The sequence below is a fragment of the Tympanuchus pallidicinctus genome, unplaced genomic scaffold (assembly GCF_026119805.1).
Source record: "Tympanuchus pallidicinctus isolate F22 unplaced genomic scaffold, pur_lepc_1.0 scaffold48, whole genome shotgun sequence".
NCBI lineage: Eukaryota > Metazoa > Chordata > Aves > Galliformes > Phasianidae > Tympanuchus > Tympanuchus pallidicinctus.
In genome coordinates this window covers 346608-370244 of record NW_026294767.1, presented here as the reverse complement: position 1 = coordinate 370244, position 23637 = coordinate 346608, and the positions used below count along the sequence as shown (strand labels likewise).

The window sequence follows — 23637 nt, the reverse complement described above, 5'->3', positions numbered from 1 at the left end:
AGAACGGTTGCATGAAGAAAAGGACAGGAGACCACGTAAATTTGTGACGAATGCAAGGACTCAAGAGGGAACTGTGGCTGCAGCTGAAGCGGGGATCTGCCATGAAGAGGCAGAGCAGAGAGATCGCCTCCTTAATCTTGAGGAACCTGTGGAGGAGAGGAGGACTGTACGGGCACAAGTGAGGGAAGAGGCCATTGTAAAGGAAAGGAGACTTGATCGTCAGCGGGACCTGGAAGTAGAGCAAAATAGGTTCCCAGTACACGATGATCAGGGAAGAAGGCAGGACAGAAGCCTCTACCAAACTGTGGACATTGATAGCAGAGACCTCGTCCCCCGTGGAGAAGTGCCATCTGTCAGTGATGTGAGGGTCCGCTATATTCCCTCTGACCCTGATGTACGCCCAGAGGTACAGACTGTCCCTGAGCCCTGTGAGCCTCAGACCATTGCATATTTGATCCATGTTATCCAGAATCTGAATGATCCCGAAGCTACCACTTATGAGATCATCTGCCAGCAGTCCAATGACTCAGAGCAGCCTGTCTATGTAAGGAAATGCTATGTTTCACCACAGCCACCAGCAGGGCCGTGCAAAGACAGTAGTGTCCTGAAGCCTGAACCACGGCATCTGCCATCTTCCAGTTCCCAGGAAAATGCAAGGGAGCTCAAGGAGCCTAGGAAAGGTGAGACTCGGGAAAGGTCTGCAATAGCAGTAAAGGAGAGGGCTCAGCAGGCTTCTGCCCCTGAGTTGGAAGGCTTGAAGGGTGAGACCAGACAGTCCGAGCCCAGGGAAGACAGGAGGGACCACCAAAGTCCCCGGCTCCATGATGTGGAAGAGAAGAATCATCAGCCAGAGGGTGATGGACCAAAAGCCACTGGAGAGGAAGTCTCACAGGAAGATGATTCCCAAGGAAACAAAGACAGGGAGGCCAAGAGCCAACCACCTCCATCCCGGGATCCAGCGCTGCAGGAAGCTCAGAAGCAGGGCCAGCGAGCTGCAGAAGAGCCACGTCACCAAAAGGACGATGCTGGCTGCTGCCACGAGGATGCAGAGCTCCCCTCACCAGAAAGGAGCCGCCAGACACGAGAAGAGGAAAACAGCAAAAGGAGCTCCCAGCAAGAAGTTACCACTCATCCTCAACGTGAGGAGGAACGCAGTCCCAAGGCCCCACAAGAACCAAGCCGTCCTACGAGGGATGAAGCCAAGGCACCCTGAGGGGTTATCCCCTCTGTAGCACCCACAGGGCTCCTCTGAGCATCTTCTGCCCTACACTTAGGATGTGACCACATAGTGACATAGAAGTGCTCGACACAAAGGGGTGCTCAGCAAGGTGGTGAGAGGCTTTAGGGATTCCCGTCCTGACAAACCCTCAGCAACACAGACAGGTAGAGAGCTATGCCAGGATCAGAAGCTCTTGCCTGCCCTCTTTATGCCTATGCCTCCCCCCCCTCCTCCCCCCCACTGCAGTATTTAGTTAGTTTCCTGCTCTAATTGGATTCCTTGGGTCTTAGTCTTTTGCGTTCCTGTCGTCTCTTCTGCCCTGTGACATGACAGCTCTGCAGTTCAGTGCTCTGTCTCCCTCGCCCCGTGGCTGGCTCTGCTGCTTATCAGATTCTACTGTGCACTGCACAAACAAAAAAATCCCATTCACTTGATCGTACTCCTGGAGCCTGAAATTCCTCAAGGCTGGGAAGACACCTCTGCAGGCTCGAAGTTTTTGGTCACACTTTTCTGCTCTCTCGGCAGCTGAGCAGAATCCCAGCCCCAGCATCACGGAGGCTTTGAAGTGGCGAAGTTCTGCGTGGATACCACAGGGAAATGGTGGCGGAGGGTGCATTGGGGTTTCTTCTTCACACTGATGTATTGCATGAAAAATCATAATAAATAGCTGATGACTGCACTGCCTGCTGCTGTCTTCATCTGTAATTTATACAAGGGCTCAGTCTGGTGGGAGGGTGTCTTAGTTCAGATCTCTCCTTGTTTCAGGCTCCGAATCCAGACAGGAGCTGCTAAAATAGCACCAAATCCTCCTACTTTGCTTTGGTGGGTCCTACTCACGTGGTTTGATCTGAGATACACACCAGGTCACGCAGCAAGGAGATCTCTCACCAGACCCTGCCCCATCCAGCTGCATTGCTCTGCTCCCCACCACCCTCCTTTGCACACGACTGCTGTGTGACCCAGTGACAAACACACAGCAGCACAGATGGGCTGTCTGCACACACTGCCAACGCCTCCATAGCAAACACAGCAGCAGCAGAAACCTCCAATGACCCCGTATTACAGACAGCACTGGGCCAGGCACAGCCCTGCTGGGATTTCCTCTCGCAAAGGTGGGAAACGGCACTCAGCCCAGTTTTCATTTCCATGTTCAGGACACAGAGGGAAGCGCAAAGCACAGGGGGAAGTGTGTGAAGCCCGCAGAGCAGCAGCCTTCCTGTTCAGGTCTGTTCTGTTTGCAATGAGGCTGTTCCCAATTTAGAAGAGGTTGGAGTTCGGGGAAAAGAAAAAGCAACTTCTTTTTTAATTATTATTTCCAACGTGAGGGGCAATAAATGAGGGAAATCAGGTGGGGGAAGGGCCCTTCCCCACCCATTTCCTGCCTGCTCTGAATTTTCCCCTGCTCTGAATCATAGTTTCCAGCAGGAATTCCTGAGCAAGCGTGGGTGCACCCAACATGCCCGAGCAGCTCCCGGTGTTCCCCCTGTGCCCATCCGACCCCACAGCCCCATCTTAGCTCTAAAGCAGCCCCTTACACCCCAGAGAGGAGCACATAACACAGGCAGAGTATTCTGGGCAGTGAGAAGAGGCAGGGAGATGGGGCAAGCTGCTTTCAGGGATGCCCAAAGTGAAAGCAAACCCTAAAGATGATCAGCTCACATCAGCAAGGAGCAGCGGGGCAGCACCGGGAGCTCAGTCCTAAACTTGGGGAAGAAAAGAGATACAGAGGTGTAAAAAGAGGCATAAGAAAGAAAGAGAAGAAAGAAAAGAAAAAGGGAGAGAGAGAAGAAATGGAGAAAACAAGATGGAAGCGCGATAACAGCAAAAACTACAACGCGGAAGGGAAGGGAGGGGCCCGGGCCGACGTGGGGACCGCAGGCACGTCCCGATCCGCCGTTACAGCCGGCGATTGCCCAACGTGGCCCCGGGGGGGGCTGAACCAGGGCCGGGCGCAGCTGGGCGAGGCTCACACCGCCCTCAACTGCTGCACAACGCTGAGCACCGCACCGCGGACACCGCACCGAGCCCCCAGACCCCAGCCATGGTGAGTGAGCGCAAGGCGGGGGGAGGGGGGGAGAAGCAGAAGCGAATTGGGATGCGTGGCGGCACTGCGAAAAGTGCCAAAAGCTGAGCTGAGGAGCTCAGGGAGGAGCCTGGGCACGGGGAGGAGTGCAGAGGATCCGTCGGGTTGAAGCAAGCTTTCTCTTTGCTTCATCTGCTCTCTCGGACCCTGTGCTGGGGGGCTGCAGTTCTGGTCTAAGGTGGGGGATACAAAGAAACCGAGAGCCGAGGCAGAGGATGGAGGAAGCTCCGTGGTGCAGGTCCGTCAAATAGGGGTGGCAGTGCAGGATGTGGCAGCGAGGCCGGAGGAGGCTGAGGTTGGAGAGGGAAGGGCAGATTCCACCCAGCCCTGCCCGCAGGATTGGAGCCACAGGATGGGGAAGAGCCTCACATCCCCCTTCTGCCCATTGCTTTGTGCCTTAACCTCATCCTGCTGGAGCAGCCCAGCTCCCCAAGTTCTGGCTGCAGGTGGGTGCCAACCCCATCGCGTTTTTCACCAGTGACTCAGAGTTTCTGCTCTGACCAGACAGCGCAAGGGGAAGGGGGGATGGGGAGAAGGCAAAGACAGACACGCAGGCTCAGCCAAGTAGTACTGGAGAGCACAGAGGGAGGCAGCAAGACTTCAGGAAGAGGCAGCTGCCCTCACCCCTATGTCAACCGATGGTTCCCCAGGGAAGTTTCCATGCTGCCAGAGTTCCTAGGAGCCGCTGCAGCCCTAGAGCGGCCACCACTCCCTCCCCTGCACCACTCCCATCCCTCCTCACCACAGGGCTGTGCTAAGCAAGAAAGAAATGAATACCAAAGAAAAATGCAGCTGGACAGGTTGGGCACAGAAAAACAATAGATGGCAAGTGGCCCTGAGCCTTTTTCTAGGAACCACAACCCTTCTTGCAAAGGCAGAGCAACCTGCAAGCATACTCTGAACCCTTTTTCTGCTTCACAGTCCAAGGTTTCCCCTACTGAGACAGAGCGCTGCATAGAGTCACTGCTGGCTGTCTTCCAGCGGTATGCAGGGCGTGAAGGAGACAACCTCAAGCTCTCCAAGAAGGAATTCCTGGCTTTCATGAACACCGAGCTGGCTTCCTTCACAAAGGTGAGTGAAAGCCAGGCCAGGAGGCTCCCAAGGCAGTGAAAAACCTGTGTCTGTGCCACAGAGTGGAGGGGAAAGCCCTGACTTGCACAAGCAGAGCACAAGCTGACCAGCACTGCCCCAAATTGATGCTGCTCCTTCTGTCAAACACAGCAGTTGTGGGTCCATATCTGGGGGTGCCTTTCTCTCCAGGCAGACATTGATCCCTTCCTTTGGTCTCTTGCAGAATCAGAAGGACCCTGCTGTTGTGGACAGGATGATGAAGAGGCTTGATATCAACAGTGATGGGCAACTGGACTTCCAGGAGTTCCTGAATCTCATAGGAGGCATTGCAGTAGCCTGCCACGATGCACTGCTCGTTCAGCCTCCTCGCCCCTAGTCCCAGCAGCCTCATCTCACCCCCACTGTGAACATTCCTCAACCAAGACCCTTGCAAATGTGGAACAAAGGCCACAACATCCCCACTCCTTGTTTTTATGAATAAAAGTTTAAAATCCTATCCTAAAGCCTTACTTTATTTCAGAGAGAATACCAAGCCACTAGCCCAGCCCCAGAGGGAGCAAGAGCTCTAGGCTGTCTCTGCTGATGCAAGAACACGTGTTCTCACTCATCTCTGCTCCAAAGTGCAATCTGCCCAACAAGGATGATCCTCCAGCCTGCTGCCTACCACAAGGAAAGGCACAGCAACACCAACTGGTACAACTGCATGAGGTAATGAGCATGAAGATAGCTGGAGCACAGGCAGTAGCAGTTGCACACTAAGAATGAGCAGAAGCAACTCCTGCCAGCATGGTTATTTCAGTACTGTATTTTCTATTGTTTGGAAATGGAGAAAATTGTTACCGAGCAGCCTAACAACACAAAGGGGTGGGGTGGGTGACATGGAAAGAGGAAGTATAATATAGTATCTTAAAAGCTAAGCTACAGAACAGGAAGATCAAGACAGTCAATTTACTTTATTCATGTTAGAGGCAGATTATGCAGAGAAATGCTGCTAGGACAACAAAACAAAGAGTCAACACAAGCACTTGGGTGCTGAGCTGCTCTCCAGTTACTTCTGAAAGTGCTGTGCTGGCCCCAGTTCCAGACAGTGCCACACTCCTATGAGAGTCAGGCTCAGCTGCTTCTGCCATCCATGTGCTCCAGGACCTTTAACGAGCCCAACACTAAAGAGTGAGAGAGGCAAGCAGTGCCTCTTGAGCAGTTCCTATTGAGTACACTGTAAAATATGCAGGTCTCAGCAAGAGCCACATTATACCCTCTGAGAAAGATGTGACTGGAAGCAACGGTACACAAACACAACATCAGCTGGATCTGAAAGGGGATTCCAAGTTATTACTACTTCGAAGCAGCAGAGAGCCTCACCACAGCATTCTTGGGTGGGGAAGAGCAGTTAAGACACAGCACAGCTACGGTGAAGGGACACGACTAGAAGCTGGAATGGTGGGAGGTGAAAGTTTCCACAACATGCTGTGAAACAGGGCCATCTCCCTCTGAGCTCACACCTCCCAGGGACTGGCACACACCTCAGCGGAACTGGAGGGGGCTGATCCGCAGCCCAATGACATCTTTGCCAATCTCTGTCACCTGAGGAATGAAAGGGTGATGATTAATGCTTAAAAGTAACAGAATAGCCCAACCCCACAGCAGCATTGAGAGCCTGGATGGTTCTCATAATGAACTCTGCTGATCCCTGCCGTGTCAGGCCCCGAAGACAGCATCTAAACTACATTGTATTTCATAATTCCCAAACTGCTCCACCTCCAATGTCAAGTCCTCTGCCCTCCAACATGATCCAAAACCCAAATCAGGACTAGAGGGAGCAAGGGGAAAGCTACTGGAGAGGAATTCTCAAGGAAAACATAGAGTAGGTAGGAGTGAGTGGCAACAGAAACTCCCTTACTGTTGTGACACGGCAGATCTGCCCCTGAAACTCAGGGCAGTAGCAAGCTCCACTAAGTGGACACTTCTCCACAGGCTTGCCACGATAGATGGGTCGGTAAGAGGCAGCACAGATGTCAAAGGGGTTGTGCATGTCATAGTTGAGCTGGTAGGTGTCAGTGGGATTCTTCTCACATGCTGACAAGATCTTGCGGGTCTGCAAAAAAGCAAGCACATCAATAAGAGGGGCAACTAGAAAGCAAACCAAACAGAATCTGCCACAAGAAATATTTCAGGCTGTGCACCATGGACATACCTGCTGGGCCACCTCAGGCTTTGGACCCAGCTCCAGCAGCCGACGAGCAAAAGTAGCAGCTGTCTTGAAGTTTTTGAGTTTGAAGAAGAGGTTGAGAGCAGTGCGCAGCACCAAGATCATGTGGACAGGCTGCAGGTTGGAGTGGGTGAAATAGGCAGCCATCTGCATCAGGGAGAAGGAGGAAAAGCAAGGATACAATCACTACCAACCCTATAAATAATTGGATGCCATGAAAATGACTCAGGAAACACACCAACCTCCCCCAGTTCATCATTGCCATCTGTTTTAAATAGCAAGAAATGGCCAAACATAGGATTCTCCTCATGCCTTTTTTTATTATTTTTTTTTTAAACCTAAAGGCTACTTCTGACACCCAGTGAGGGAATTCTATTCCTGTACCTCACAGATTCGCTTCTGGTGCTCCAAGGTCTCCTTGGGCAGCTTCTTCCTCTCGATCTCCATTGAGAGCCCTACGATATACTCCCGACAAATGGCTATCAGCTGCTGGGCCTTTGAGAAAAGGAGACAATCAGGCATTTGACCTCCAACCCTATGGCCACACCGACAGCAGTCAGAAGAGGTCTGCCCCTCACCTCAGCAATCTCTTGCTTATTGTCCACCACCAGCAAGGGCACGCTCAGCAAGATGGAGCGGAACTTCTCCACAGCCTCCTCAAACTTGCCAGCTGTTGTGAGCTGGTAACACAGCTGTAAGCGTTGAATCAGGTCATTGAGCTTCAGCCCAACAGCTGGGAGGGCATTCTTCAAGCCAGCTTCTTTCCTGGAGGCACCATAAAAGGGATGGGGTACAAACAGGAGTAACATAAAGGCCAGCAAGTACACACCAGCATTACACGGCTACAACTTAGCAGCACTGTGGCCTAGAGCTGTGCTGTTTATCTTGGCCATTAGCACAGCATAAACAATGCCTGTGCTTCCCACTGTTGTCACCCTCAACACCAAGCTCTCTGCATTAACACAGGCTGGAGAAATCTGACTTATTTTTCCTACAGCAGCTTCCCACCATCGCAGTAAGACAACATATCTGTGTTTATTTACATGTTCTACCTCTGACAAAACTAGTCTGAAGGTTGGGACATCTAACAGAGGGTTAATTCAGGCTACAGCTGGTGAAGACTCACACATATATGGCAACAGGAAAAGAGCACAGGAGAGGAGCTAACCCAATTGCTTACCAGTTACGATGTGGGTAGCCATACATGGTAGGGAGACATGGCAGAGCTTGGTAGGTTGTACGGCCACGGGCATAGGTCTGCAGGAACAGCTGCTTGTAGGGTCCAAAGTTTGTTACTCCCACCTGGTCATGGAGGAGCTGAAAGGGATACATCGATGTACTAAGTTGTCCAGAACCATAAGAAAGCTGCACAGACATCACTCTGGCTCACAGATCCTCTTAATTTATATCCAGAGAAAGAAACATGCAGAATGATTCACAGAACAAAGCTTCAGAGCGCATCAAAGATAAAAACAGAAGGGGACAAGGGCATGTTTCTTCCAACCCCCCCTCCCCAAAACTCCAGGTGTAACTTACTCTCATTGCTGTCTCAAAGGAACCTGCCAGAATGTGGTCAACAGGAAGCTGTGAATTGTTACACCACACCTGCAAGAACAGAAGGGAAATCATACAAGAGGAACTGTGCATATGCACACACTCATCACCCTTAATCCCCTTCACACGCTCCTGTGCTGTGCACACATAAATGTTAGGAACGACTAAATCTGGAAGAAAAAATGAAGCAGCATGGAGGTAGAAAGTTTCTGAGAAATCACAGACTTGTGATGTTACCTGGGCTGGGCTGGTGCCCTTGGTGGGTGGCACAAAGAAGCCATCTTCTGCTCCTCCTGCTGGACCAGCAGGAACATCCTAGGGGAATAACACAGAGTAGAGATTAGTTCCCAGCACCCAGATGAAATCAGAAGTGGCCTCAGCTGTAGTGACCAAGCTCCTGATGAATCCCAGATCAGTATTCACCCTCCCCATCCAAGCCCAAGCTGCCACTGCCTCCCAGTTCACTACAACTGGGCTATATGAGAAGCCTCTCAAAAGCATCAATGACTCAAAACTCTCCCTACCAGTTCAGGAGGAAGATCCAAGTCTTCTTCAACTTCCCATCCACCTCCTTCTTCCTGCCCTTTACCCAGACCTTCCTCTCCAAAGCTTTCTCCAGCATCCACAAAGCCATCTGCACAGGGAGGGGAGGAACACAGTTAGAGCTCTTACTCAGACCCATGCTTTTCACTTCTAAGAAATGTTCACTCACCTTCATCGAGCTGTAATTCTGCATCTTCTCCCCAGCCTTCAGTACCAACATTGTCAATATCTATGTCAGCAGCCAAGGCACCCCCTTTGCCTAAAAGAAGGATAGGGTCATTTGTTTACTCATCTCTGAGCGAGCCAGGAATTAAGAAAATAATTGCCAAAGCTCATCTTATGTTAAGACAAAGATTTTTTAGATTTGCCAAGGGTAACGTAAATACTAACTCTGAATTCCAAAAAAATCTATGGATTTGTTACCTGTAGTAACAGCAAATCTGTGGCTTAAGAGCAACACCTCAGGGGACACAGAAACAAACATTATCTGCTCTGCATATTTTAACTTAATACAGCCTTCCAAGTACAATGAAATACCTTTGCTAGCAATTGTTCCTTCAAAGAACCCCTTAGAGACAGTCAGCAATGGCCAGTTGGTATCTAGAGGCATGACAGGAGCAGGAGGCTGTAGTAGTTTTGCATTGGGATCAATGTCTGGAATCTGGAATGGAAGAGAACAACACATAAGGGAAGTCTCCATCTTTGACCCACCCACCACCAAGCAGCACAATTTCAAGTCTGTGAGAAGTGGTGATTGGAAAGAAGATGGTACCCCCCACTCCCAGGAAAGGAACTGCCAAACTGGTCAAATTAACATCCAATCCCATTGTCAATCACCCCAAACTCCAGTGTCATTGTTATGAAGCATTAATCAAGTTGCTAACCGTTTCCTTTTCAGGATCAAACGTTTCCTTCAGGTTTTCAGCTTCCTCATCCAGACCATGAGTTGCAGCTGTGAGATAGGCCAGGGACTCTGAAATTAGATGTAACTAACATGAATGCACGCCCTTCGTTGTCTGGAGAAGAAAAACCTTTCACATCAGCTTTCTATCCACCTAGTTCCATTTCTCATCTCTCTCCCAAAATTCGTGGTCATTCCAAAAAGACTCTCCAGCTCCACCCTAAGCCAGAGAGAAACACATTAATCTGCTATTACTTACTTTGTCCACAGTTCTTCAGAATCCTCACTCTCTCTGCCACATCTCCTAGATACAAGGCATTCTGGTAGTGGCCACTCATATCTTTACGGATCTCAGCTAAACCAAAACAAAAAGAGTCAGTCACGATAACTGCTCTTCTTGGCCTTCTCTGAGCTGCTGCAATTTCTCTGGGAATGATGCTCAGCTCCTCATCTCATTCACTTTTGCACTCACCTATCTTCATCATCTTCCGAAGCTTCTCCAGGTTGCCAGTAATAAGATAGAGGAAGGAGAGCCTATCAAAGTTCTTGGTGCGCTGGTAGCACATCTCCACAATCTGGTGATTTCCCTGCAGTAGTGCCACTTCTCCCAGTTTCTCCCAGCAATTCTTGTCATCCAGAGCCTTGGCTGCTTCCAGAGCAATCTAACAAGAGAACTGATGTGGTTACAACAACAAATCTGAAGGAAATGCTTAACATGCAAGACTTGTGCTCAATTCTCTGCCCCCCTGCAAAAACCACTGCAGTTCTCTGCAGGTAATACCCATGATGTAAAGAACAAGGTTACAAGTTTCACTGAGCTAAATCATACCCCAGCTGAAGGCCTGCACCTTAGGAGGGCTGTTATTGTTCTCCCTCCAGGAAGCAATGACCCAATGACACATCCTTCTCACAACACTGCCCACCATCTTACCTCAATGTTGCCACATTCCAGTGCCAGACTGAAACGGGTCTTCTCATCCTTCACAAAGTGCAGGGCCACCTCAGGATAACCCTTTTTCTGCAGGTAGGCAATGATGGACTGACCCACAAGCTTAGCATTCCTCACCATGTGCAACACCTGCAAAGAAAACACCCAGGCAGTCATGCTGACAACACCACTTGCAAGGCACGTTCCTTAACCCTCAGGCCACAGTCAAAGGAACACTGCAGAGTTTCTCATGCCTCCTCACCTCATCATACTTTCTGTTGATCAATGCCAGCTTGAATTTGAACTCTGTAGGATCAATGGTGAGGACCCTGGGGCGACATTCTCTGTCCAGGCAGTACACATTGTTCCCCTTCACACGAGTAACATAGATAGGCAGGTCCAGGGTGCGGATGATGCCATGGTCCCTACGCCAACACAGTACACGTGTGACAAACACACCAACACATCTGTATGGCCACATCTCCCACCTCAAAGGAAGCTCACAACATCATTATTTTAGCCTGTATTATAAAAGCAAGCTCCAGCCAAACAGCACAGCCACCCAATGCAGCAATAAAACCCTAGTGCACAAGATGAGCAACCAAACAGAAACGAAGACCAAACGTTTTGCTCTGTCTTAGGGTACATCCACACTGTACTAAAAGCACAATTACAGCTTTTGTGTCTACCAAGAAAAAAATCACCACGGTGCAAGGTCAATCATTTCAAGGACTTGGTGTGTGACCCCCAGACCCACCCTGTGGTGACAGCGTATTTGATGTGGTTGCTGGTGGTATAGATGAAAACACCACTTTCATCCCAGGCACCGCTCTTAACACGGATGTTTTCATGGATGTTGCACAGTGATTCCAGCTTTCTGTTGCAGATCATGATGGCTGGTGACAAGAAAAGAAACAAAAAGAGGTACAGTTGGCTCTATTAAGTATCTGCTTCTGACTTACAGCTTCTCTCCTCCACAGCCTCAGAAATATTGACTGTAATCACAATCAGATATTAAGGAGAGGATGGCAATCATTATGAAATCACCACTTGCCCTTATTTTGTGAAAGAGAGACTAGCTGAATACTCTGAGGAACAAAGGAAAGCCTGTGTCCTGTAAGATTTTGCTAAAGAAGACAAAAGTGGAAGGGCCCACTGTGAATCTGTCTCCAGCTGTACCATCACTGCTAGCCAGAGCTGAGCAGTTACTGGAGCAGATCATGCTCCAACTAAGGAAGGAACAAGCATGCCCTAGTACCCAGGTGAAGCACTGCAGCCCTGCCTGCTTACCATGCTTAGCCAGCAGAGCTACGTGGGACATGTCAGCTGACCAGATGACATATTTCACCTTGGAGATCTTCACTGAGGCCAGAGTCCTGGAAAAGAGACAGCACTGACATTAAAGAGTTAAAACAATATTCCTGGTCTGTTTCTTTGTGGCTAGCAACACACAGCCAGCACAAACCTGCTATCATGTTGCAATTTTAAGAGCATTTTGAAGGGATACAAAACCTAAGGGACAAGGCATTGGGCAAGCTTAGCTTGATCAAGTCTGGATTTTTGATTTCTTTGCACTTTTACAGCACCCAATTCCACAGTCACAGAATTTACAAGGGTATGGCACGCATCTCCCTGTGATCAATGGCATAATGCCTGCAGCATAAATTACACCTTGGCTATGTTTGCACTCTGCTCTTCCTAACAGTTGTTAGCCGTGGTTTGGATCAGACTGATGCAGCCTGCAGCTGATGCTGAATTCTGGAGTGCATTAATAGCTATTACTCGTCCCCAGAGGGCTCACGCCAACAGGATTACAATATTAAAACTTCTCCCAGCAGACTGGATCTTACCGCTTCTGCTGCACGTCAAAGAGGGTGATGGAGTCTGCATCTCTCAGTAACAGGTTCCCTGTGCCAGCATAGAAAATCTCATCACAGTTCGGCACCTGAACCTTCTTTGTGATCTCATTCTTCAAGTTTTTGATGAGGATCTGCCACGCAATGAGAGAAAAACGTAACAACACCCAGCAGCAGTTAGGAGGATTCAGTGAAGAAATTTAGGATTATTTTAGCCCAAAATTTTAGCTCAGCATCAAGATGCAAAACAAATCGTGTGGCCTTCCACAAGATTTTCCATGACTGTTCTTTTCTTTCCCCCTTCTTTCTCTTATTGCACTTCACATAAGAGAACAAAGACTGGTATGAAGAAACTTAAGCTGCTTTTTCACCATTGCGTTACTTCCATGCTATGAAAGCAACCAGAGTTGTTTCACAGTCCTACTCTGGTCAGCTGTCATACGTGAACCAGCTGCTGTAACAGGCTTCCAGCAACAAAGCCAACATTTGCCATAAGAAGTTAAATAGTATTTCAACTCGCTACGTTTTCACCGCATTATATTTCTCCATCTCTACCTGCAGCCCAGCCTCTGCTGAGAGCTCTTTGCCAATCCACTCGGATCTCTAATAATTCTGTTAACCCAGACTCCTCCCATATCCATTTGTGTATTTCCAGATGACAATACTCCCCTTGAAAAAGATGACCCTATTAAGCCTGTCCCCTTACCGAATGCATGCGATCCAGGACTGCAAAGCGGTTACGAGCTACCCACACAGCTGTTAGCCCCGAGGAGCGCTTCCCTTCAGGGGCTGGGGAGAGAAAGACACAGGCAGTGAATAAAAACCTCTGGCAGGCTCTTATGGCAACACATTAGTCAGTCTCGTTTGATCCCATCACGGCTGTTGGAGCCGCTTCCTGCTAATTCATGTTTAACCTGAGGCTATTCGCGAGACTCATTTCCTCCCCCGATGTCCTTTCAGATCACAGCGTGGCCAGCGCCAGCCCCTCTCTGCAGCCAAGGCACAAGACAAGCGGCAGGCTGTGCAGCCAATGCCACTGCTTGGCGCTGGAGCAGCCATCCTGGGCGACAGCACCGTCTGTCAAGCTAACGAGCAAAGCCTCACCAGCCAAACCATGCAAGCAGCGAGGGTCCCGGCTTCAACGTACAACACCCCCCTCCTCTCTATTTCTACACCCCCACCCCCCCTGCAAACTGACATAACGAGCTGGAGGAGAAAGGCTGCACTCTCCCCAGCACGCAGCTGTTCACTCAGTTTTAAAATGCTAATATAAACAGAGCATGTCAGGGGTGCATAAAGAACCACGCTGCAGGATGTTTGGGGTGTGGAGAAGGCTGTTGGAAGAGGGGGGTAGGGAACAGAGAGGGAGGTGAGAGCTGATGCTGTTCTGGTAAAAATCAATATCTCGTTAAGAGAGATACTTCCTCCTTAAGAGGAATAAAGCTTAAGGATGTGTTAAATACCTACATCCAAAGACAAGAGAGATGATTGGAAGCTTGCATACATAGCAGATTGTTATGAAAAATATCTATCAATCAGTAGAATTACATGCTGCTCCTGAAGATGCCTTAAAAATGTACCTGGTCTTCTTGAGGCTTAGACACTTCATCTGGAAGAAACCCTTTCCTCCTTAAAATGAAGGCAAGCTGGGTGCCCCCAGACAAGCAACTTTTGACCAACTCAGTCAAAATAAATATTTGAAATAAACTCAGTAACATTTAATCTATATAAACTTAAAATCTCCCTTTCCTTCTCTCCCCAAATATACCTGCTTCTGTATTCAGCAAAGAAATCTTCCCTTCCTCCATAGGAATCAGAATATCTGCAAACAAGGGAGCTGAATTCCAGTCTCACTCATTCATCACTCCCACTCATTTCAAGATCCTCACTGCCAGGACAGAGGCAAGAGGAACCAGCTGGAGTTTCAGATCCCAAATGGAATTCGTAGTTAGGAGAAATTTTTTTCTTCTCCTAAATCATGTTTTGACTTGTAAATTGCACAAAACTGATGTGAAATTTGCTGAGAGAAAGAATGAACACTGGCATCCTGGCATTGTCACTTTTACAGCCACTTTTCAGAGTGTAAAACCTCTTCAAACAAAATATATCTGGTTACAACCCATCTATGCTGACAAGCCAGGAATGCTGCCTGCTGAGTCAAAAGGGAGAATGGAAAGTTCCTAATAACAAAATTATAAAATATATATTTGTAGCAGTAAAAGTTTGGGATGAGCATGAATTTTTCAAGTCAGTGTAGTGTGATATAGTAAGCAGGAAGCCTGCCAAATGATGTGTGCTGCAGGGACACTGGGAAACATGGAGAAAGAATCTAATGAGAGGCTGACAGAAATGAGACTTCTCTTTTTACTTATAGCACAGTTGGAGAGGAAAGGGAATAGCTACTCAGCAACACACTCTGATGTGAAGACATGCTTACCATCTGGATTCTGGGAGTCTGCATCCTTGGGAATGGTGTATAGGTCGTAAGTGCTGTTCTCCAAGTTGCTTGCTCTCTGCAAAAAATGAGGGGAAAAAATATATTCTGAGATAGGATTTCACAGAACTGCCATTCACAGCCTTGTGAAAAGTTCTTCAGCACACTATGAAGCCAAACTTGACTTACTGTGCAGAGAAGGACAGCATTCTCAGCTGGGTTGTATGACATGTTGAACACAGGGAACTTGGAACCACTGCAGAGAAGACACAAATTGAAGTTACAGGGAACTACAATTACTTCTAAAACAGTTGTCTTTAATAAACACTTTTTTGGTACTTGGTTTATTTAAGAAATCAAAACAACTGTTTTGATTTCCTGAACCACCTGGAAAACACCTCCTGGAAATGCAGAATATCAGCATTTTGCAAAAGCTGACATTTCAATCTGAACTACTGGAAACTTAAAACCAGCAACCAAAAGAGCTTTTATCTACCCACAACACTGATCTAAAGAACACTTCTGCAGGCTCTGTAAGTTCCTCTGACAGAGCTGGCTGAACCAAAGTCATATGAATAACACGGTACAAAACAACCCATCTGTAAGAGGAACTACCAAGGGGTTCAGGACACTGATGAAAGCTCTTTAAACTCTGAGCACTCATCTCTTACCTGCGCAGCTGCATGACAGCAACATCTTTTGAGCTGTTAAAGTCAAGCTGGCGGAGGAATCGGTCCTTCACATAATACAGCATATTCCCATGCACTGCATAAGCAGGACGCTCACGCTCCAGTTTAAACACAATCATGCCACCATCATGGCCTGGGAAAAGGCACACAAGAGCTCAAACGTGAATTAAATCCTCTGGGTTCTCCTACTGCTGAGAAAACCCAGCCCTTCAAACAAAGAAAGAGCCAACAAGGATACCACTTTCCTCCCCTCATTGTTCCCATCCATTTAGGTTTCCTCAGACCTGACATCCTTCTAGAAACATTTTCCTCTTGCTGTCACGCATCTCTCTAAGTGTGATTAGCCCAGCATAGCTCCCCTTGGATTTGTCCCAGCCCTCAGCCTCAGATCATTCACTAGTTAAGTTCCTCTAGCATTAAACAGCAGCTGAAACAATGAGACTGCATTCCACACGACGCTTTCAGATGTTGTGTGAATTTAAATAAGGCTGTTTTCACTCCAGGACATTTAATAGACACATCTGCAAGTCAGCACGTTCTACAAAGCCTGCTAAGGAAAAGTAAATCCTTGATTCACAGAGTTCCTATAAGGAAGACACTTCCAATCATCCTGCCAGACACCGGGTAGGGTTTTTTCTTTGTTGCTTTTATTTTCTTTACCTGCAGCAAAGAGGTTGAGATTGGGATGAGCAGCCAATACCCAAAAGCGATCGTGATCACGGCGGAAGGTCTGGACACCCGTGCTAAATGTGCAAGAAAAGGAACAAAGAATATAGGATTTCAGCATAAGCACTAGTTCCCAAAAAATAAACACCTGAGCTTCATATCATCCCTAACACTCAGAACTGGGAGTCCACAGAGTTCAAAATATTGTATTCACAGCCTTTTTGTCAAAGAACGTATTCCCATTTAAAAACACTTACAGCAGCAATATCAGCGGACAGGTCAGCATTCTTCCACTTGACTTTAAATTAAAAGCTATGCTCATAACATGCATCTCAAAAGGGACAGAACACGAAAAACATTTCTCTCTCAGAAGTTACCAAACACTAGAATAGATCAACTACTAGACTTCAGTTTCTGTAAGAACTGTAGGCCTCTCATACACGTAAAACCCTCCCTATTACAGATGAATCTGACACACACTCACCGTTTTGACATATCCCACACACGGATGCTTTTGTCCTCTGAATTGCTGAGGATCAGCTCCTGCCGAGGGTGAAAGACAGCACACGAGACATTGTTGTAATGCCCCCGGCAAGTGTCAACCTCCCAGGCCTTCGATTCTAAGCAGAAGTTAAAAAAAAGAGGAGAAAAACAACACTTAAACACATCAGATAGCAGATGTACAGCAAGCATGTTAATGAAGTGGGCCATATCTGCTAATTACTAGACCATTCTCTGCAATTTACATTTGTGATCTTTAACTGCTAGCAAAAGCACCTCCATTGGTGGTGGAGGGCTTCTGATTCTGGAATCATTTCCCTTTCTATACCACGGGTACAGCTTCAAAACAAAAACAACCTTCAGAGTGGATTTTTTCCTGTTCCTACAGGCTCAGCAGTGCATGCAAATCAAAAGATGCTAGAAGTGTTTACTAAGAAACTGAACCCTCTTCAGATTGCAAAAGTCAAGCTGCTTGGGATTATTTACCACTGCATCATAAAGATGTGCTTCCAAAGCATAATTTCCTTTCAGGTTCAGTCTACAGATGTTCAAACAAATGTCATTTCTTATCACCCTTATCCCTAAGGGTTCCCTTAGAGAAAATCCACTCACCATTCATCCTCCAGATCTTCACTTGTCGATCATCAGCTCCTGACACAATCAGTGGCATTGTGGGATGGAAGGCAGCCCAGTTCACTCCACGATCATGGCCCTACAAAGAGAAACAGAAAATTCACTTGAAGCAGTTTTGTGACTGAAGAGCAAAGGAAAGACAAGACTGCAGCCAGGCTTGCCAAGACACAGCTCTCACTCTTTGTGTGTCATGCTGCTCACACTGAGTGCTTACATAGGCTTTGCCCACAGTGATAAGCTCTGCAGATACCTTTCTTCATCAGTAGGGCAAAGCTGCAGAGCAGCACTACTTCCTAGCTTTAAACAAGCCATTGTTGTCTCTACCATAATCTCCTCTGCTGTTTCCAGCAACACGAGGCAATAATTTCTGCTATTTCATGGAGCTTTTAGCCACACAGAGACAACAGCACTAGTTTGGTTACAATGCAAACACCTCCAGACTTCAGTATTTTTAAATTCTTAAAGCACAAAATTCCACAGAGCCAAATTCAGTAGTTTAAGTCTTTCTTCTTCTCTTAGAGGATGAGTCACATCATGGATTTCATTATACAGATTGGAAAAGACTGCACAGCACACATGCACTGTACCTCAAGAACGTGCTTCACAACTGCATCTGTTGTCCCAAACAAATCCACCCCAGTTATTCCTCTGACATCTGACTCCACAGCTCCAGGGGACAGGTTCTTCTTTCTTAAGCCTTGCAGAACAAGCAGGAAAGAGAAGCAGGGGTAGAAGAGGCAAAAATTATATCAGAGACAAGATTTCTAATGTTGCAACAAGTTGAGGGCTCCTCTTTGCCCTTTAGCCACATTCAGGTGCAAAGAGAGACCTTCAAAGAGGGTGAGAAATATCCAGAACACTCTCCTATTCCCCCCAAAAGCATAAGTTCAGACGAGGCATGATAAAAATGAAGTCTGCAACGCAGCACAGCACATATTGCCTCAGCTCACCAGAGCAGACTGAAGCATCTCAAAGGATTCCAACTCCTCTTCCTTTCACTCCTTCACTAACCTGTGCTTGCAGCTTTCAGAAGACTTTCATCCATGCCCCATGGATGACCTCATGATAATGCACTTGGACAGCCTGCCTGGACACCAGATATTTTCAGGAGCTAAAGCTATAGGAAAGCCTTCTCCTAGTTCTGGAAAACACTAAACTTTCCAAGTTAAAAAAGACCTACATCAAGCAATCCTTCCTTAAACCCCATGGAATACAGCAGGGAAAGTAAGAATTGAAAACAGCCCCTGAACTGACAGTACAAGGGAAAAGACTGCACATAACACACAAACAAAACCTCTAAATAAGCTTTTAAATATAAAAGTACTTGGCAATTTTGCCATCTGCAATTCTGATTCCTATACTCCTCTTGGATCAGCAGCTCAAAAGCTCAGAATCTTCTGCAATGTCAGCCTGATGAAGTCACCAAGCAAAGCAGTGTCTCACAGCAAAGCACAAATGCTCAGCACAGTGGGTGAGGAGCACACACAGGTGATCCAAATAACAATATGAGCTTGAACAGCCAAGTGGAAGCTTCTATAAAGCCAACACAAACTGCCCCAGAAAGGAGCAGTAAGACATACACAGCTTGGGGAAGGCAAGTGAAGAAATGCAGGACTTTCACAAGAGAAAATACTTGAGCCTTTCACAAGCCAGTGAAACAGGACTGGAACATGAGTGGAAAATTTCTGGTGTGACTGCAGAAATCTAAGGAAAAGCAGGACATTCACAGAACACTGCAGCCTCCTGTGTTGCTCTGAGGAGGGAGCAGGGACAGAGAAGGGACTTGCAGCAGAAAGGCAGATCTTATGCATTCTGAGGACAGCTGCTCAGTAAGACAGCTCAAGGGGAAACTCAGCTGAACATGCACACAAGCACTCAGAAGAACAGTTATTAAAGTCACTAGAGAAAAGAGGCAACATACTGAGAATTAGAAGCCAGGAGTTAAGTGAGAATAAAAAAAGAGAACAGCAAGACATCAGAACATTCCTGTGATTCATTTTCTGGAACACACGACGTGTTAGAAAACTCTGACCCGAAGATGGTCCTCAGAAAGATTCTTACGCTCTGTTCTCTTCCTCACAATTCAGATCTCATACTTAAAGGTCAGAAACCTACTAAGATGAGAACTAAAGAGGGCTGTTGGCTGCTGACTCTTTCATTGTTGGGGCATTCTGGCCGCTCCTGCATTCAGTGGAATTTTCCTGCCAAGCAACACGCTTCAGTATTTGCCAACCAAGATGATGGTTAAACAGGAATTGGTGCACGGTGTTGCAGTGCACACAAAAACACTCTGATCAGGATAAGACCACTAACAACCTCCTTGGTGGTTAATACTTAAAAAGAGACAGAAAAACAGAAGGTTATTCTGTCGTTTTTGTTGGTTAGTATCAGCCACAAGAGCAAGAACTTCATTCCACTGCATTGGTGAATAATACAACACAAATATTCATGCATTTTTATATATCAACAAGCTTATTCTTGCTGCATTCACACAGTCTCTCTCAGGAGATAAGCAGGAAATAGACTTCAACCTCCAGCATGTTTGTTTTACACTGAAGATCCTTTATCAGCAGGGTTCAAACCAAGGAGCACTAAATCCACTGATAAGCAGCAGCATTCTGAAGTGGAGTTCTTTACGACTAGGATTTTATGCATTAAAAATAACAATCAGAAATAACCATTTCCACTGGAATGCTACAGAACAGAACCTGCAAAGGAGAAATCATTCTGGAGAAAGAGAAACTTTTTTTGAAGGAAAAAGCAAGTTGGATTTTTAATCTGCTTCTCATCTATCCACATTTCCCCCTCCCTCCCCCCCCCATACACACACTAATATTCTTGCAGTGTTGTGTCTGACTGGAGCAACAGCTGAGTCAATAATTCAGCCTGTCTCTAAAACCTCTCATCATATATCAGCTGAGGGGGGAAAAAAAAAAAAAGAAAAAGGCTCTGTACCATCTCCAAACCAATTTGGCAGCTGGAACTCTACTGAGAGAGTGTGTGGGAGAATGCAGCAACAAAGCTTACTAGCAGGGTAGCTGTTAAATTCTCCATGCTGGCAGCACAGAGAGGGTGACAGGTTTTAAATAACCAGGATATCCTGTCCCCAGTCCCTACTGTTGACACAGCTGGCCATGTCTGAGTGTGTACTACAAATACTGCAGCATGCCCAACCAAAACTGCAATGGCGAGAGCGGCAGGTTAGATTAAGGCCCACAGTCTGTCCCTAGAACAATTTCCACTGGCACACCACCAATACTGTCCCTGCCTGCCTTCCACCAGTTCTATTTCCACCCAGTATTTTCTGTACATCTGGCTTTTCACCCATGGATCGTATTTTTAAGTGAGATCTTATGGTCCAGGTAGAACCAAAGTACTCTGGAGTTCTGACTTGTGACTCCTTCTCTGACCTCCAAGCAACGCTTCACTTTATAGAAGAGAAGCAAACTGGATGCTGAAGATACAGCTTCCTGTCACCACCCACAACAAGGCTACCAGAAAAGCCTTGGTTCATTGTGCAGCAGAGAGGATTTTTGCCTTCGTCTCACTATAAATGACTTACTGCTGCCTCCAAGACTTCTTCAAAGGGCTAGAGGCAACCCAGAACTTTCTAAAATTTCTCCTACAAACCTGGAACACTGAAGTTAATCAGCTGACAACATTACCTCCATGCTGATACCAATATTTGTTACCTATGTTGGCTGTAAAGTCAGATCCTTAGTTTTCTGGTTGTACAAAGCTACAGCTAGCCTCACCTACCATTGCAAAAGCCTTAGCTCCAACAAAAAGTTGGACTAGGTGAGCCCCCAACAGTTGCTTTGAGTCAACATCTGCTCTGCTCAAGAAGAAACTGAATTCTGACAGGTTCTTGGCAACATGAGGCAAAATATTCCCAGGAAGGCCAATAGTCATATATAGAAAAAGAGGAGAACTCACCAACAGGTGAAGGAGCTCTCTGATCATATAACACTCCTCCTCAGAAGCAGCCTAGGTCCAAGAGATGCTCTCCCTCCAGTGGCTGGCCCTTATGAGCCCAGGATGCCTCCACCCCTTCTGGTCAGATGCACATAATTTGTACTCCCTGGGCTAATCAAATCCCATTACCAGGTGCTCAATCACCAGTTCAAGCCCTGACCTTACATTTCCCCTACAGCAACCTAAAACTTCACAGAAATTGATGGAAACAAATCCCCATCAATACTCTGTAATTTTCTGCCTGAGGTTCTTTCAGCCAACAGGCTACTCTTTCTGCTCTCAGATCTGAATCTGCCTTGTCTGGCTTTCAGCAATTGCAGTTCTGAAGTGGGCTTTGCCACAGGAGACCCCTTGAACTTGGGCAGCTCACCAGAAATATCCCACACGCGTACAGTCTGATCCAAGCTGGCTGACACTACCAGGTCCTCAGAGGGGTGAAACTGGGCACACATCACATAGTGGTTGTGTCCTGTCAGCACACTACAACAAAAAGGACAGAAAATACCATATAAACATAAGGTATATCAACATGCATTTTAATTACTACCAACAACAACAAGGTAGATTTTAAAAGGGACAATGAAAAATATGACTGGTAACAAAACCTGGAACAAAAATGCCATTCTTCAAGAACAACTGACAGAGCATTCATAACTGATCTGCTCTTGATGTCAGTTCTATTCCTTTAACTGCACACAGTTTGAAACATCAATAACTCTTTCTGCTTGAAAACAAATTAAAATTGCTCGCCCCCAAACTCCACAGTTACTTTTTAAAGCCTCTATGGATTTTACCAGACACAAGTTCTGGACTGCCAGTTCCAAACCCGAATGGTCTGATCATCGGAAGCACTCAAGATCCACGGATATTCCTAAAAAGTCAAAGTATTTCACATGTGACATAAATGCACGCCCCAAACAATCCCTCACCACAGAATATTTTTCAATTGCCACCAAAAATTTACCCTTTTTTTATGTTGCTTTACTTAGGATCTAGGGGAAAGTTTATGCCTCTTACAACTCTAGAGAATGCCACCATATCTGCACATTCATACCATTAGCTCCAGCACAACTTCAATATTCCCATCTAGGGCATCAAAAGACAAGTTCCCTTCCATGAGGGAAGGCCACAAATTGGGGTATGGACTTCAGTACTAAAGCTGCTTACGTGATGGAAGAAGGTGGTGCGGATGTAGTCCAAATGCCCAAGCAGAGTGAAAAGACAGCGGCGCAGTTTATAGTTCCAGACCTGTGCAACACAAAAGCAGAACAATCAGGCTATATCTGTGACCTACTAGAATTTTTTTTTATTTCTTTTTTGTACTTCCTCACAACAGGCTGAAATTTTGGTATTCTAGTTTACCTACAAGCAACCTTCTTCCATCTTAAAACATTTGTAATGCAAGTCTCAAAGAGACTTCAATTTGCTGTGATTAGCACTAATCCTTCTGAAACAGAGGGAGCATAACTCCAGTGCAATTCCTTCCCTTGGGTGGTGTTCTTTGAAATAAGAATTGCTAAAGCAGTAAAACATTACCTTTATTTTATAGTCATCACCTCCAGAAACAAACAGAGGCTGCTGCTTGTGGAAATCAATACCTCGAACAGGTCCTACAAAAAGGAAAAGCAGGTTGGACAGGGCAAACGACAGCTGGAGCAGACCCTCATATCACTCAAAGCATGCAATTCACACTCTTCATTGCTTCTTTTGATAAAAAAAATTTGATGCAACAAAAACCCACACTGAAATCTGACATCCCGCTCTTAAACCCATTCGCTTCTACCGGCACAACTGCATAAACACACTGCAAAGCACCCTGACTTTTTGCTCACGCACTGACAAGTTTGCTTTTACACTTGAAACAAAACAGCAGCCTCACTTTACACACATGAAAGAAGCATACAGAGACGAGCAAACAGGCTGCAATGAAATGCAGGGTTTGTCGCACAGCTCCTCAGGTCTGAGGGCCAGACCCAGGCCCACCCTATAGGTCACTGCAGCTCCCCCATCCCTCCCTACCACTGACCATCGTGCTCGTCGAACTTGTCGATAAGGGTGCACATGCGATAGTCCCACAGCTGGATGACGCCATTATGTAGGCTGGTGAGGATCCAAGGCCTCTTGGGGTGGAAGCTGAGCCCTATGGAGACACAGACAGAGATGACACACAAAGAGCGATAACAGAGAAACTCTATCAGACCTCCCCACACCGCACAGCCCTACGGCTACCTTTCACTCGAGCCGATTTGGTCTCGAATTTAGTCAACATCACAGCTGCACCCCCAGCCGCCGCCTCCCCGACCCTCCACGTCGGCACCCCGGAAGTACCCTCTCCCAACTTCCACTTCCGGCCATCGAGCGGCGGTCCTTCCGCT

General features: G+C 46.9%; 2 protein-coding genes across 2 annotated transcripts; one reads left to right on the top strand and one right to left on the bottom strand.

Annotated features, from left to right (window-relative positions):
* Window positions 1–3148: 3148 nt before the first annotated feature.
* S100A11 (S100 calcium binding protein A11) lies at window positions 3149–4869 on the top strand. The gene is made up of 3 exons (XM_052702954.1): window positions 3149–3263; window positions 4224–4373; window positions 4597–4869. Exons 1-3 carry the CDS (start codon window positions 3261–3263, stop codon window positions 4747–4749), a joined length of 306 nt encoding a protein of 101 aa, XP_052558914.1. The 5' UTR covers window positions 3149–3260; the 3' UTR covers window positions 4750–4869.
* A 438-nt stretch (window positions 4870–5307) lies between these two features.
* Window positions 5308–23619, bottom strand: COPA (COPI coat complex subunit alpha). The gene is made up of 33 exons (XM_052702937.1): window positions 23492–23619; window positions 23289–23402; window positions 22799–22872; window positions 22430–22510; window positions 22057–22133; window positions 21633–21742; window positions 17875–17984; window positions 17267–17366; window positions 16638–16773; window positions 16148–16230; window positions 15470–15620; window positions 14988–15054; window positions 14802–14877; window positions 13071–13153; window positions 12359–12498; window positions 11799–11884; window positions 11266–11404; window positions 10771–10933; window positions 10512–10658; window positions 10053–10242; window positions 9840–9935; window positions 9564–9652; window positions 9217–9340; window positions 8849–8938; window positions 8661–8770; window positions 8374–8451; window positions 8119–8187; window positions 7763–7899; window positions 7161–7347; window positions 6967–7077; window positions 6568–6729; window positions 6274–6468; window positions 5308–5957 (listed from the first exon to the last, which is right to left on the bottom strand). The coding sequence occupies exons 1-33, from the start codon at window positions 23529–23531 to the stop codon at window positions 5898–5900; spliced, it is 3675 nt and encodes a 1224-aa protein (XP_052558897.1). The 5' UTR covers window positions 23532–23619; the 3' UTR covers window positions 5308–5897.
* Between the last annotated feature and the right edge of the window lie 18 nt (window positions 23620–23637).

Coding starts and splice junctions, on each gene's coding strand:
- S100A11 (XM_052702954.1), top strand. Junction 4,374..4,596: donor AGCTGGCTTCCTTCACAAAG/GTGAGTGAAAGC, acceptor GGTCTCTTGCAG/AATCAGAAGGACCCTGCTGT.
- COPA (XM_052702937.1), bottom strand. CDS start 23,531: ATGTTGACTAAATTCGAGACCAAATCGGCTCGAGTGAAAG. Junction 10,934..11,265: donor AAATACGCTGTCACCACAGG/GTGGGTCTGGGG, acceptor GTGTTGGCGTAG/GGACCATGGCATCATCCGCA. Junction 6,469..6,567: donor AGCCTGAGGTGGCCCAGCAG/GTATGTCCATGG, acceptor GCTTTTTTGCAG/ACCCGCAAGATCTTGTCAGC.